This window comes from Mycetomoellerius zeteki, unplaced genomic scaffold, assembly GCF_001594055.1.
Source record: "Mycetomoellerius zeteki isolate Tzet28-1 unplaced genomic scaffold, Tzet1.0 scaffold221, whole genome shotgun sequence".
Classification (NCBI taxonomy): Eukaryota; Metazoa; Arthropoda; class Insecta; order Hymenoptera; family Formicidae; genus Mycetomoellerius; species Mycetomoellerius zeteki.
In genome coordinates, this window is record NW_017257184.1 from 3,013,313 (window position 1) to 3,029,278 (window position 15,966).

Consider the following 15,966-nt stretch of genomic DNA (forward strand, 5'->3'; position numbering starts at 1 on the left):
ATTCATAATTGGTACAATAGCTTAAAAGTAAATAATTTTATACACGTTAATTTTACTGTGTTGCTGAATTAAAATTTTAAGCTTAATTTTAACATGTAAAGACAAAAAAGAATACATCGAAATACTAACACTATTTTTGTATTCTCTAAAGAAAAGTATTATTACAATTTTAAATCAGTAAAAATGTTAATTTCATAACATACCAATCTTGTTAATATAGATATCATATAAATTATCATATAATATATCATATAATATATATAAATATAAATTCTATAATATATATAAGTATATAAATTCTATATAAAGTAAGTATTTTATGTTTAAATGAATATATGTGAGTATTTATATGCATACACATAGGTTTAACATGATGTAATTTTTTATAATTTTCTGTAATATTTTTCTGTACAAAGTAATTAGCAAAATGAGTTCTGTCATAAAAAGATTTTATTTAAAAAAAAAAGATATTTATTTAAATCTAATAAATCATATGTACAATATAATTTTCAAAATGTACAAAATTTAAAATATAGGGATTTCAGGAATTTTATTATTTAACGACTCTATTGAGAAATAGTCTATATATATATATATATAAAAATATATGTTAATATATGAATTGATTTTATCGTAATGTAAGTGAATTGTGTAATTTATATGTATTTGAAACCATCAATTTTAATTTGAATATTTAATTTATATGTAAGAGTTACATACTTTTAAAATTTGTAAGAGTTATAGATATGAACAAAATGTTGTGTACCTTCTTTTTTCCACCAAAAAATCATGATTCTAATCAAGCAGCTTATGACTGGTAGAGTAAATTGTAAATTATCTAACATTAGCAAAACGTCTCCGAAAATTTTTATTAGGGAATGTATACAGGGAATAACAAGGCCGACTAATCCCAAAAAAGTTATCAGCACTCGAAAATTGCATATTAATTTCTGCCGAGAATTTTGTGCAGTCTTCGGCCAAAGTCCAATCAAATTTAAAGTGAAACGGTTTAGTTTCACCGCCCACTCGAAATCTACCCGCAGAAATCTAAGTGAGTACAGTGTTTATAATTATAGGATTTGTAATATACAATTCCAACCGTCACAAATGTATCCATGATTGAATCAAGCGCACCGCGTGAAAGTTTAAAATAAGATATTTTTTGAACATTTCGTATTAATCATGCAAGAGTCTAAAGATTATTTACGAAGTAATAAATAATTAATAACATAAATAAATGATTTTGTTAGTTGCAGTTAGATATAAGTAACTAAAGACGTAATAAATATACATTGCGCATTCCGATAAGTCGTCACTATTAATTTAGAAAGAGGGAGATAGCTTAGTGCGTACTGCTTTCTCTCTCTTTCTCTTTCTCTCTAAAATATTAGTGTAATATCAGTGTTAGTGCACAATTAAATCGCCCTCTCTTTCCTATATATCACTTTCTCTATTCTCAGAAAAATATATTATGTGCTCCAAATCTTCATTACGCTTCCCACACAAAGCAAATGACAAAGAGATACGGTTATTCAATATTGCGTTCTCTTTTTACGTAGCACAGATGCTGTAGAATCAATTAGGATAGGGAACTGCAGTTTATATCTATTACGTCTATTCCTACAAGACATACAAATCTTAAAACATATGTTATATGAATATTAAAAAGAGTAAATAGTCATATAACATTTTAAGAATGTTGTGTACTTATAGAATGTAATTAACGCTGTTGCAATACAAAATTTGATGTTCAATACGTTCATAAAAAAACACCAATTCACTGAGATAATCCGGACTTTTTCGTTAACAATGAAAACGTAGATTATAAATGATATCTATTACTATTTGCACACATTTCTAATAACGTATTTCCTTAAGGATCTTTTCGCATACAATTAGAATAATTCGAAACTATAAGCACCTTGGTATCCATTATATTTCAAACTTTCCATGTCCAGTGTTATCTAAAGACTAATGTCTATTCCTTTTTCGTGAATCGACATTACCTTCTGTACAAGAAAAAAGCGTTTCCTGCGCATGCTTAAAATATTACTTCTTGAAAGTATCGAACGATCAACTTGCAACGAAGTACTTTAAATATTCTGCTTCTTCTCTCATTTCAAATTTCTATCAGGTTTCCATTAGTACCTATTATTGCGGGAAACAATTGCAAATAAAAAACTTCACAATGTCAGATGGTGGTATAGTAATGGAAAAAAAAACAAGTATACGTATCTATCATATAGTATTTCCATACTTCTATAATCCTCTGTTATCTATAACTGTTGCTTATAGTAATGTACTATAGTTTAGAACTTATCGTGTATTGCTTTTATGTGTGTGGTTTCCAATTTTTTAAATAAATTGGCTAAAATTTTATTGTTCTTATATCAAGTTCTTCAAGATAAATGCAAAATATAAAAGTGTATTGCTAGATCAGATTATTCATCTTTAATTCTATTCATTATATTTATGATTCTGATCATAACATAAATTCTCATCATAATATTTATGATTATTATTATTATCGATCAAAAAAATGTTAAATATAACAATTGCTTCTCTTGAAAATTTGAGATCGTTTTTGAATCATAAGCCGATAATAAAATTTACCAGTAACTTAATTCATACGTATTTATCTGTTATTTTTGTAACTTTAATATTATAATTCTTATTAAATATTTACTTTTACAATCTAGTTTTATGTACGTAACAAATCAATTGAAATATAATATTTAAATGTAAGAAGCAAAGAAATAAAACTAATTTTACAAATTAATACTAACATTAGCTGAAATACAAAAATTAATTACAAGTAATAGATAATTTTATAAATTTGCAAGATTAGTTATGAGCCTGCATGCGACAAAATATATATCTTTGTCTATCTTTGATTGTAATAAATCATTACATTATAAACATTTATATATTTTGTAATTCAATTGGCGTTAAAAATATGCTATTGAAATTGTATAAGATTGTTGCGTAACATTTTATAGACTTTTATACAAATAAAAAGATTAATTATATATAATGTCATTATTTAAAACTGCTTATCTATATTTAATGGTATATTTTATAAAATAAATTATTTAGTTTAAAAAGCAAATTTGGTTTATACAAAATTCACGAAAAACCATTCTCATACAACAGAAACCAAAATACATTATAGGAATGTCCTAAAAGTATCACATTTCCTAAATATATTTTTAAGATATCCATATAATGTATTTTAGACACATCTGCTGTGTAGATTCCTTTAATTAATTTATGATTTTCTTAAATTTAATTTTACATCTGTGTCATTATTTAAGAGAAACATATTTCTTAGCTTATTCTTTTTGATTAATGTATTAAGATATATTTATTTGTAAATGATATAGTTAAACTGGTGTTTTATCAAAAATTGCATGCTTGAAAAAATTTCTCATGTTTGTCATTTTTTCTATTACCTTTTTGTTGTATGCAAAACGGATATATACCCGATAGATGTTTTTACTAACTAAAAAACAAATTTTTGGTGATAATATATTTAATAATATCAATATAAGTATGTAAATAAGTAAGTAAGAAAAATAATAAATACATTAAATGTAAAATTCAAGTCTGTATATTCAAAAATTTTTATGAATGTTTAGTAGTACCAAATAAATTTTAATATAATATTTCTAATTAAACATTAAAATATCTTACACTGCAAAATGTGGTCATCGTAACAGGAAATATTTTTCCAACGGTGAGATAGATTGGTTTAGAGCCTCTTGTCATTAAGATTAACAAATTGTTTGTGGTTTTTGGATCCATAGTATACCATTTATTATTATATGCCGCGTAATATATATTATTGCACTTGAAAATATCAAAAACACTTTTAAACAAATTATTGTTTAAATATTTCAACTAAATAGAAAGTAAACAATGTATAATAGTTTGCAAATTTAATTGTGCAATATTCAATTTATATGATTTCTATAATGAAAAAAAATATATATATATGTTACTAACCTGAGCCATCAGAATCTCCCCGAGAATGCAATATAGACACATATGTCCAAATAAATTTAAAATGGTTAATGTAAAAAATACGAAACGAATAACTGGTAAATGATTTCCTTCGTTGAATACCTATTTAATTTATAAGTTTTACATAAGGATATTGTATCTCATAATTAAAATTATTTTAGTTGTCCATGATAAAATATAGTATGTTGTAAGTATAGTAAAAATTTAGATTATAATATACACTTTAGTAATTTTGTAATATTAAAAATTAATTAATATATGAATTCTAATTTTTAAGCGTTTTAACACTTACGCTAATTACCCTAAATGCGTAGAAAGCGAATAGTATCGCAAAATATATAAATAAGGAAAGGAGTATTATATTATACATATCTTCAATAACATCAATAGCTCTGCAAAGCGTATCATATATTCGATTATATAGGATGATTCAGAACAACCAGTAGGGTGATTTAAAGTTTGAGTTTGAAACACCGTATTCCTTATTTAATTCTAAGACGATTTTTCCTTTACTATAAAAGCTTTATCTGAAGCTTACTTTTTAAATTATAAGAAAAAATAGTTAACGAATTACGGGAATTATAATTTAAAAACTAAGCTTTAGATAAAATTTTGGTAAAAGAAAAATCGTCTTAGAATTAAGTCAAGGAACACGATGTTTCAAGAATAAATGGTTGTTCTAAATCACTCTGTATATTTCGGACAGATTATATGTGCGTATATTTTCTTAACAAATCTAATAACAAACCTAAGTAAACGAAGATGTTTATCTATACAGCACTTTAGCACTTCTTGATAATTTGTGTATTTATCCAAATGTGTCAAACGACTCTTGATAATGTCTAACTGACCAGATATATGAAATATTAGAAGACTGAGAAAATTATCAATTCCAGTATAGATCATCAAGGCAATAACTACGTAGATGACTTGACTAAGAAATGTCAGTTCATATTGCGGTCGTTTTGTTATATCGTAAACATAGTAGCTTTGTAAAAGCATTGGTTTTCCTGGATCAGTAATGTTGGGAGTCAATCTCATTGACATTCCGAAAGTAGGTGGTATAACGATAAAGAAGCACTGTATTCCCATTAGACAATAGGCACAAATAATAATTATGCGTGCACTTTGCGCTCTTTGGATCATGAAACATTTCTCTTGATCACTTATTGACTTTATCCAATCTTTCGCGACCATATTTATAATCGGTACAATACCTTAAAATGGTTTGAAAGGTGAAGAATTTTATTTATAATTTTCAGCTTTGTTAAGTTAAAGTATATTGATTTTAATTCTAAGCAGTAAAAAGTACAGAAAAAAGAAATTTATACAATGTTAATATTTTCTATGTAAAAAAACGATGTTATAATTCAATATCATAAGTAAAACGATCAGTAGAATGATCAGTTCTACTGAATCAGTAGAAAGATTCCTTAAGGAGATTGAGAGTCACATTGTTGAAATCCTTGACAATTTTTTTATGACAAATTCATTAAATATATGAAAGTGAATTTCGCACGGCATATACGAATATTTATATGGCATGTAAAAAATTAACAAAAAAAAATGTTTTTTATTATCTCACAAATACTTTATATAAATATACGATGCGTACATGGTCTATTTTTTTTCATGGTCGTTTTGCAGTGACATCTCAACTCTCGGTGATTCGAATAGCGAATTTTAATTAGAAATTTTCAGGCCTGCCGATATAGAGTGAACCATACACAACCCAGTTAAAACATTTTATCGAGATATTCATTTCTTAGTACAAAGAAACTTAAAAATATTGAGTTTATATTTATATAATTGCATATTTATATAAGTATTTGTCAATAAAGAATGTATTTTTTTACTCTTTATATGTTGTATAAACGTTGCTTAAATTGTATATATGTAGTAAAACTAAAATGATGCTTACCTTCTTTTTTCCACCAAAAAATCATGATTCTAATTACGCAGCTTATAATTGGTAAGGTAAATTGTAAATTATCTAACATCAGCAAAACGTCTCCAAAAATTCTTGTCAGGGAATGTATAGAAGGAATAACAAGGCAGACCGTTAGTCCCAGAAAAACTATCAGCACTCGAAAATTGCACATTAATTTCTGCCAAGGATTTTGTATGTTTTTAGGCCAAAGTCCAAGCAAATCTAAAGTGAAACGGTTTAGTTTCACCGCCCACTCGAAATCTGCCTGCAGAAAATTTGTGTGATATGTCTGAAGTTCTTTTTAAAACAGTTTACATAATTTAGAACACATACAAATATAGCCACATAAAATCAAATATACAATAAATTATTTGACAGAATACGTGAAGTAGTTTAAAGTAAAATATTTTGAACACTTTACTTTTGATTACATAATGGTATAAGTTTAAAGATTATTTACAGGTAATAATAAATAACTTATGATAAAAGTTGTAGTTAGATACAGTTAACATTAATATATGAATACAAAAACACAAGTAAAATGATAATCTAGAATTTTTATTCATGATGTGAGAATAAGATATGGAATATTATTATTACAAATAATACCATTGTTTGCACACATTGTTATTAAAATATTTCTTTAAAGTTCGTTTCACATATAATCACAATAATAGAAACCATAAGCACCTTGGTATCCGTCATGTTTCGAACTTTCCATATTGAATGTTGTCTGATGACTGACGTCTGTTCCTTTTCCATGAATTGACGTTACCTCTTGTACAGTAAAAAACGCGTTTTGTACATGCTTATAATACTTCTTGGAAGCGTCGAACCATCAATTTACAGTAAGATAAATTTTAAATATTCTACTTTTGTTTCCAACTTTCATTTAATTTCCCACATCGATCATAGCGTGAAACATGTGCGAATAAAAAATTGCATAATATAGATACGTTTGACGAAAAAACATGCGTACACCAGTTATATTCTCATGATTCTACAGTTCTCTTATAACTGTAGTTAGTAATAAACTGCACAGAACTTATATTATGTATATTACTCTTAATTTTTTTAAATATAAATTTTCAAAAATTTATATTGTTCTCTTTCACATATTAGAATTTTCAAAATAAATGCGAAATGTAAGATTTAGTAGATTAAGTTATTAAAATAATTGCAAATAAAAATAAATTAATTATTTTTATAGAAATTTTATTGGACTTGGAAATTTTATTTCTCATAGCAATGTGATAAAATTAAAAGAAATTTTTCAAAAATATCGTTCCTGAATGCAGAAGAAATTTCGACATGGAGTCAATAATGATTATATGGACTTCACAGTTCTACTTTAATCGTTAAAGTAAATGATTGAAAATCCAAGAAAAACTTATACATAAAGTGTGAAATAAAGCAATAAAAATGATTTACTAGAATGAAGTGCATCCATGTCGGCTACAAATCTGCAAAATCTGATTTGAAAACTATCATTATCTTAATGGTAAGTAAGAAATTCCAAGAATGTGACGGCTATCGTGATAACCGTTTTTTGTCTTTAATATTATATCTTCTTGATATTTGTTATCTTTAATTTTACATAATTTTATATAATTATTATCATTATGAATATAAAAAAGTTTAATCAAGAAATGCAATTGCATGTCACATTAATTAATTAGTATTTGCAGTCAAATAATAGATTCAAATATCTTCCTATAGTTCTCAATATATGAAATAGTTATCTAAAAGTGAATTCTTCAAGAGATACTTTACGTTTTATGTATTAATATAAAATATATTAAATATTTCTCTCATAAACTAGTTATTTTGTGATAACTACACCTTGTATTTTTTATATAAAATGATGCATAAAATTGATTTATTTGAACAAATATATTTTGTTAAATAAAAGTGAAAGTAATTTCAAAATTCAAATTACAGAATATTTCCATCTAGAACAAAATAACTATAATGTTAATTATAAAATATTATTTCAAAATGAAAAAATCTTATTTAAAACTTTGTTTTCATTAAATATAAAGTCTTTAAATAAAAATATAAGGTCTTTAAATAAAAATTTAAGGTAATTATTGAATTAATCATAATATAAATTCATTATTTAAAATTAAATTGTTAACACAATTAACTTTACGTTTTAGGAGAAAGATGGATATTTATGGACTACGATTCAGATTACAGAATTCAATTTCAGATTTCATCTTGCATCATTTAATAAAATTCAGTTATTTTCTATCGAATTCTGCACTAAAATCTATAATTTATTTTATATTCGGTATTAATGCTCGCATAGTTCTTATATTATCGTTTCTATAAACAATTATAAGGTCAAAGAATAATATAAAAGAAAATCCAAATATATCTCGCTTTGTTTTTAATTTCTCGTTGTATGTAAAACGGATATATAGCCAACTGACGTTTTTATTAACTGTAAAACATGTTTTAAAAATATAAATAATACAATAATTACTGACAAACATTGGTATCTTACACTGCAAAACGTTGCCATTGTTATAGGGAATATCTTTCCAGCAGTAAGATAGACCGGTTTAGAACCTCTGATCATTAAAATCAACAAGTTTTGTGTTACTTTAGAATTCATGGTGTACCATTTATTACTGTACGCTGCATAATATATTTTATTGCACTTGAAAGTATTAAAAGTATTTTTAGATGAAAATTATTACACTTTATCTAGTAATTGAATATAAGTTAGTTGTTAATTATATTATAGATCAATGAATATATTTTAACACTTTTATATTATAACTTTTTTACTTCCTATATTCTATAGGAATCAATCTGGATTGTCAGTTCTAAACACTTTCATGAAACCTTTGTTTAAACTAACCCAAAAGTTAAATAAAATTATTAATAATTTAGTTAGTTGTATTCACAAATATAGAAATTAATATTAATTTTCTAGTACACGTGACAAATACTAGATTTAATGCATAATATACTTATAAATTAAATACTTCTTTCATAAATTATAGTAATTTATAGAGATAATTATGCGACATAAAATTAACATGACTTTTATAGGAAATAAGAGAAATGATCAACTAACCTGGACAACCAAAATCTCACCAAGAGCACAATATAGACACATATGTGCAAATATATTGATTACAGTGGATGCAAAATATGCCAAATGAGGGAATGATATATCATTTCCTTCGTCAAATAACTAATTAATTTATAGGATAAGATAAAAGACATGATTTTTTTATATTGATATTAATTCAAAAATTTAAGATAAAATATCATGTAACTGTATACGTTTTTAGTATACTTCTCAATTGTTTTCTTAAAGTCAACATCACATTTTATTTAAATAAATTACTAAAAAATACTTACAGTAATTATCCGAAAACCATAAAAAGCGAAAAGAATCGCAAAATATACGAATAAAAAAAGAAGGATTACATTATACGTATCTTCAATAATGTCAATGACTCTATAAAAGATGATTCGTGTATTAGATATATGTATATAGGTGAAGTACTGATTATGTATTTCATATGTATCAAACCTAAGCAAGCGCATGTGTCTGGTTATACAATTGCTTAATATCTCGTGAGAATTTTTACATTTATCCAAACTTGTTAAACGGTTCTTCAGAATATCTAATTGACCACATATATGGAAAACCAAGAGTCCAAGAAAATTATCGATTCCACTATAAGACATCATGGCAATAATAATATAAATGGATTGACTAATAAATGTCAGTTCGTACTGTGGACTTTTTGTTACATCGTAAATGTAATGAGTTTGTAGGGGCATTGGTCTGCCTGGGTCAGTAATGTTGGTGGTGTCTCTCATTGATATTCCAAAGCTAGGTAGAACAATAAGAAAAAAGCATCCTATTCCCATTATACAATATGCGAATGTAATAATTATACGTGCATTCTGTGCCCTTCGGATCATTATACTTCTCTCTTCTGCATTTTTCAATTTTACCCAATCCTCCACGATCATATTCATGACCGGTTCGATAGCTTGAAAAAATGTTAATATTAAAAATTTTAATCATTTAATAAATAATTGTCATCATTTAATAAATAAATAATTGAAATAGAGATTATTACAAAAATTTAATTATAAGCGATAAAAAATTTAAAAAAAAAATAGAAAGGAATATTTTTTTCGTACTTTCAACAAAAAACAAATAATTTTATGGAATATGTAAGAAATAAAAATATGAAGACTAATGCACAATTGAAAAGCACAGACAATAGGAATAGGGAATAACAGACTTCAACTATTCGGAAACTGTATAATCAAAATATACGGTATGTGACAGGTTGTAATCTGTTTTTTGTTCCTTGTTCCTATTGTCTGTGTTTCTCAATTGTGCATAAGGCTGCATTATAAGCTTTAGATTTGGAATATGCATCAATATAGTTCATTCTTCATATAAAAATAAATATACATGTATATATGTATAAATGTATATACAATACATAACTATAGTCTTATTTGTTAAAAAAATTTTCAGCTATTTAGTGATTTATAAATATTAAATATTAATTATAATATAATATTTAAATTATACATTATTTACTGAATTTAATAAGTTTAGAAAAAGAATAAAATTAATCTATACCTTCTTTTTTCCACCAAAAAATTACAATTCTTATCAAGCAACTTATGGTTGGTAGAGTAAATTGTAGATTATCTAGTATTAATATAATGTCCCCAAAAATTCTTGTTAAAGAATGTATTGAAGGAATAAGGAGGCTCAGTGTTATACCCAAAAACACGACAAGCACTTGAAAATTGCACATTAATTTCTGATGAAAATTTTGTGCGGTTTTAGGCCAAAGTCCAATCAAATTTAAAGCGAAACGATTTAGTTTTACCGCCCATTCAAAATCTACCTGCAGAAACCTTAGTAAGTTCGAAATTTATTAAAAAGGTCACTGTATTTTTTTAAATATACTTAAGTAAAGCTATAGTTAAATAACATCACTTTTCAATAACCACATCTAGTAGTCTTCAATAACCAGATCTAATTATAATAATCACTTTTTAATAATCACGCAAGTTGAGAAAATAGTAGATACCGACAATAAGAATCACTCAAAATTTCAAGTTAGATGCGTATCTAATTTCAATAAATTAACACAAACACTATTATAAAATGGAATAACTACAAATTTTTTAAGGTTATCGTTAGTCGGATAAATTGTAATGAAAATATTTCTATTGACACTTTCTCAATTACAGTCATTTACAATAATCAAGAAAATATAAACACCTTGGTATCCATTATATTTAGAAGTTTCCATGTCGAATGTTGTCTAGTGTCTGACGTCTGCTTCTCTTTCATGAATCGACGTTACCTCGTATTCAGAGGAAAACGTTTCTCGCGCATGCCCTCAATAATTTTTGTGAGAGACGAACAAAGTATTAAGTATTAAATATTCTGTACTTTCGTCTGAAGTTTCCATGACTTGAATATCGAACATCGCACAAAACATTTGCGAATAAAAAAATTAATAACAGACGGATACCATGTCAGCAAAAAAGGATGTATGTATATATATCCATTGTCCTCTTACACTTCTATAATTGACTATAGCTTTTAACTATAGTTAGTAATAGACTATATATAATACATTAAAATGTGTTCGTTGGTAACAATTGCTGTAGCAATCTATGCTCACCACATCTTCCTCTTTTGTTGTTATTAATTCTATGTATATAATCTTCTGTCATTAGATAATAAATTGATTGGTAAAATTAGTTTTAAAATATAAGATAATACATTAATTTAAAACATAAATTATCTGACGAATTATTTATTTTGAGGTAAATGTGTGTGTGTGTGTGTGTGTGTGTGTGTGTGGATGCGCGTGTATTGAAATATATTTGAACATGTATATTGAAAACTTATATCTTAACTAATTTTCAAAATATTAAAATATAAGATATGTTTGTGTGTTATTATATGTATATATTTTTATGCAAAATGAATAGAAAAGTTAATTAATAAGAAAACATAAATAATTACATTTTAAATGGAGATAATTTTATATCTCAGAAGTACAACAAAAATAAGTGAAAGACTGTCATAGAAACTAAGCATATTTTGTTCAACACAACTTTTATAAAATAAATAACTTTTAAAACATAATATTGTAATATAAAATTAGTTAACTTACATTTAATGATATATTTAATTAATAACGTGATATATAAAATAAATAATTAATTGTAAAACAAAGACTGGCTTACAATTTAATTAGTATCTGCAGGTTACAATTCTCTCAAACTAATTAGATTTACCGACATTTTTTATACCATTTAACACATTTTTACCATTACTTAATAGAATTCTAGATATATTCTATTTGAATAATGCATTAAGATATATTTCTTTGCAAATGATATGTTAATATCGGCACATTTCTATCATATTCTATAAAAAATTGCATAATATTGGCAAAAAGCATTTTTCACATTTTCTATCACCTTCTTGTTGTATGCAAAACGGATATATAACCAACAGATGTTTTTACTAACTAAAAAATATATTTTTTAAATAGTAATACGATTATCAATATAAATTTAATAATTAAATATTCATAAAGTTTGATAAGATTGCACATAAAATGAATAATTCAAATTTTATATAAGTACAATAAATTTCAACTAAATTTTCATGACATTGAATAATATTTTAATATATATAGTTAAATATTATAGTTAAATATTAAAATATCTTACACTGCAAAATGTGGCCATTGTAACGGGAGACATTTTTCCAACGGTGAGACAAATCTGTTTAGAACCTCTTGTCATTAAGAGCAACAAATCTCCTGCAACTTTTGGATTCATGGTGTACCATTTATTACTATACGCCGCATAGTATACCTTATTGCACTTAAAAGTATTAAAAGTACGTTTAGATATCAATTATTATATATATTGCTTCATATATAAAGAAAAATTGGACACTACATATTATATATACAATAGTTTATAGTTAACACGCTAAATTATACAACATCAATTTACATAATTTTGAAATAAAATAAAATATTTATGTAACTCACTACCTGAGCCACTAAAATTTCTCCAAGGACGCAATATAGGCACATGTGTGTAAATATATTGATAATACTGGATATGAAATAGATTAAATGAGTGATCGACATATCATTTCCCTTATCGAATAGCTAATTAAGTTATGAAAAACCATAAAACATAATTATTTCTATCAGTATTAATATTTAATTTTGTAATAACATGTAAATTTAAATGTAATAACTTATTGATCATAATCATTAAAATTATTCAGCAGTATAATTTAGACATAAACATTTTTATGAAGTTTTCAATTTCATTAATACTTACGGTCATTATTAAGAAAGCAAAGAGTATCGCAAAATATATAAATAAAGAGAGAAGTATTCCATTATACGTATCTTCAATGATATCAATAGCTCTATGAAAGACATTTTATGTACCAAATATATTCAATCACATTTTGTATAGATTATCATATACATATAGGTTTTCTTATAAGTAACAAACCTAAGCAAACGGATATGTTTTTCTATGCAGTGTTTTAGTATTTTGTGGTAATTTTTGTATTTATCCAAATGTTGCATACGATTTTCAAGAATGTCTAATTGTCCGCATATATGAAAAACCATGAGACTGAGAAAATTGTCTATTCCAGTATAAGCCATCATGCCGATAGCCACATAGACTGCTTGACTAATAAATGTTAATTCATATTGCGGCCTTTTTGTTATATCGTAAATGTAATGAGATTGTAAAGGCATTGGTATTCTTCCAAGATCAGTAATATTAGGAGTCAGTCTCATTGTCACTCCAAAAATAGGCAGCACCGAAATAAAAAACCATTGTAATCCCATTATGCAGTAGGAACAAATAATAATTATTCGTGCAGTTCGCGCTCTTCGTATCATTAAATTTCTCTCTTGATCATTTTTTATACTTATCCAATCCTTCGTGATCATGGTTATAATTGGTATAACAGCTTGAAAAGTAATAATTTTATGCACATTTTACAACGTTATGAAGATATTTTAAAATCAATCCTAAATCATAAAAAACATGAAATGCTATTATTTTTTTTAATTCTTTAAAGTTTAAAGCATAATAATACCTATTATAATTTAAAATTGGAAATATTAATTAATCTAATGTAAAAGTATCATGTAAATTCAATGATATTATATACGTAACGAGTATGTATACAAGCTGTTAGTTAAGTATGTTGTCGTACTCAACAGAGCGATTCTTTGGTTTATTTCAAGTAAAAAAGTCCATATAAACATGAGTCCTATACGGTTTAGTTTCCGAAATACAGGTGAATGTTCGCAAATGTTTGACGAAATGGTAAATTGCGTTGGAGATATCTTCTTGCATAAATATGCCTTGCTTCACGTGAGTTACCATTCGCACAACCGTAAACAAAGTGACAAAGTCAAAGTCAAAGTCACAAAATCAAAAATTGACTTCAGTTCTGATGTTGCTGCGGGTCAGTTAGCTTGTACATACGTTTTCGCCAAATTGTTCTATCAAAATCGCAAGGTGGACATTTTCAACATTTTGTTTAATTGTTTTACTTCAGCAGAAGAACTGAAACCTGTTTTTTTTTTCCTGTTTTTGACTAGTTTTTGACTAGTTCAAGCTGTATTTCTTTCAAATAAACAGATTAGTACTACACGTTTAAATTTTTTTATTTCGGAAACTAAGCCGTTTAGGACATAAGTTTATATGGACTTTTTTTACTTGAAATAAACCAAAGAATCGCTCTGTTGAGTATGGCAACATACTTAACTAACACCCTGTATATGTAAATCTTTTTTATTCACAATAAATGTATCTATACGTGTTTATGTGCATATACTGAAAAGGTTAATATAAAATATTCCTTTTTATAACTTATATAATATGTATTTCTATTTACAAAAAATTAGCGATAAGAATTTTATTTAAAAGATTTTATTTTCTATTATTTAAAAGATTTAACTTCCACTTATAATTGTATAAGTTTATAAATTTGAGGAAATACTTAATATACTCATAAATTTTTTAAAAAGTATACAAACATGATGAACTATATGGTGTATAACTAAGTTCCCACCGTTAAGTATACAAATTTTTTTATAAACGCAAAAGGATCGAATAATATAATTGTTTTAATCAAAATACTTTCTGTATGCATCTTCCACCTTTGGTCATCCTTATGGCAGCATACGAATGTGGCGAAAGAATGTCTCATCTCTTGACGCAATGAAGTCATCGACCCACTTTTTAACATTTGCTTCATTTTGAAAATACGTTTTGGAGACGCTGTGCTGCATCAACCGGAATAAGTGATAATCAGGCAGTGCAATGTTTGGAGAGTATGCTGAGTGGGAAAGGATTTCCTATTTAAGATGTGTTTGTTTAATTTCATGAGCAGCATGAGGCCTCGCATTGTTGTGGAGAAAATGATCTTGTTGTTTTAAGGCAACTGTTATTCGCTTCTCTTCAATTGCTTGACTCGAACGTTAAAAAAATTAATTCAAATTTGATTGAAATTTAAAAGCAATTCAAAAGAAACGACCGGCAGTTGCTTCAAAATGACGCAAAGTTAATTTGTTCCACAATGTTGCTAGGCCTCATGTTGCTCAAAAGTCTAACAAGCGCTGTATGATCTTGAATGGGAAATCTTTTCTTACTCACACAGCGTACTCTCCGGACATCCCGCCGTCTCCAAAACACACTTACAAAATAAAGCAGAAACCAAGAAATGGGTCGACGACTTCATCGCATCAAAAGATGAGACATTCTTTCGCCGCAGTATTCGTATGCTTCTTGAAAGATGGTAAAAGATTATAAATGCAAACGGCAAATGTTTTTATTAAAACCATTGTATTTTTTCTTTTGTTAATAAAAGAGTTTTTATAATTATCGGCGGGAATTTAGTTATACACCTAATATATGAACATATATACAGGGTG

General features: G+C 26.1%; 3 protein-coding genes across 3 annotated transcripts; all 3 read right to left on the minus strand.

The window, feature by feature from the left end:
- Positions 1 to 3,448: 3,448 nt before the first annotated feature.
- LOC108722964 (odorant receptor Or2-like) lies at positions 3,449 to 5,220 on the minus strand. The gene is made up of 5 exons (XM_018448363.1): positions 4,772 to 5,220; positions 4,316 to 4,415; positions 4,006 to 4,125; positions 3,694 to 3,849; positions 3,449 to 3,502 (listed from the first exon to the last, which is right to left on the minus strand). Exons 1-5 carry the CDS (start codon positions 5,218 to 5,220, stop codon positions 3,449 to 3,451), a joined length of 879 nt encoding a protein of 292 aa, XP_018303865.1.
- A 3,125-nt stretch (positions 5,221 to 8,345) lies between these two features.
- Positions 8,346 to 9,965, minus strand: LOC108722963 (odorant receptor 43a-like). Its single transcript, XM_018448362.1, has 5 exons — positions 9,507 to 9,965; positions 9,332 to 9,431; positions 9,042 to 9,161; positions 8,463 to 8,618; positions 8,346 to 8,399 (listed from the first exon to the last, which is right to left on the minus strand). The coding sequence occupies exons 1-5, from the start codon at positions 9,959 to 9,961 to the stop codon at positions 8,346 to 8,348; spliced, it is 885 nt and encodes a 294-aa protein (XP_018303864.1). The 5' UTR covers positions 9,962 to 9,965.
- Positions 9,966 to 12,450: 2,485 nt separating this feature from the next.
- LOC108722962 (odorant receptor 67c-like) lies at positions 12,451 to 13,971 on the minus strand. The gene is made up of 5 exons (XM_018448361.1): positions 13,520 to 13,971; positions 13,340 to 13,430; positions 13,042 to 13,161; positions 12,710 to 12,865; positions 12,451 to 12,504 (listed from the first exon to the last, which is right to left on the minus strand). Exons 1-5 carry the CDS (start codon positions 13,969 to 13,971, stop codon positions 12,451 to 12,453), a joined length of 873 nt encoding a protein of 290 aa, XP_018303863.1.
- Positions 13,972 to 15,966: the final 1,995 nt, after the last annotated feature.

Coding starts and splice junctions, on each gene's coding strand:
- LOC108722964 (XM_018448363.1), bottom strand. CDS start 5,220: ATGGTCGCGAAAGATTGGATAAAGTCAATAAGTGATCAAGAGAAATGT. Junction 3,850..4,005: donor GGGAGATTCTGATGGCTCAG/GTTAGTAACATA, acceptor GATATTTTCAAG/TGCAATAATATATATTACGC. Junction 3,503..3,693: donor CGATGACCACATTTTGCAGT/GTAAGATATTTT, acceptor TTTGTTTTTTAG/TTAGTAAAAACATCTATCGG.
- LOC108722963 (XM_018448362.1), bottom strand. CDS start 9,961: ATGAATATGATCGTGGAGGATTGGGTAAAATTGAAAAATGCAGAAGAG. Junction 8,619..9,041: donor GTGAGATTTTGGTTGTCCAG/GTTAGTTGATCA, acceptor AATACTTTCAAG/TGCAATAAAATATATTATGC. Junction 8,400..8,462: donor CAATGGCAACGTTTTGCAGT/GTAAGATACCAA, acceptor CATGTTTTACAG/TTAATAAAAACGTCAGTTGG.
- LOC108722962 (XM_018448361.1), bottom strand. CDS start 13,971: ATGATCACGAAGGATTGGATAAGTATAAAAAATGATCAAGAGAGAAAT. Junction 13,431..13,519: donor AAACATATCCGTTTGCTTAG/GTTTGTTACTTA, acceptor TGTCTTTCATAG/AGCTATTGATATCATTGAAG. Junction 12,505..12,709: donor CAATGGCCACATTTTGCAGT/GTAAGATATTTT, acceptor TATATTTTTTAG/TTAGTAAAAACATCTGTTGG.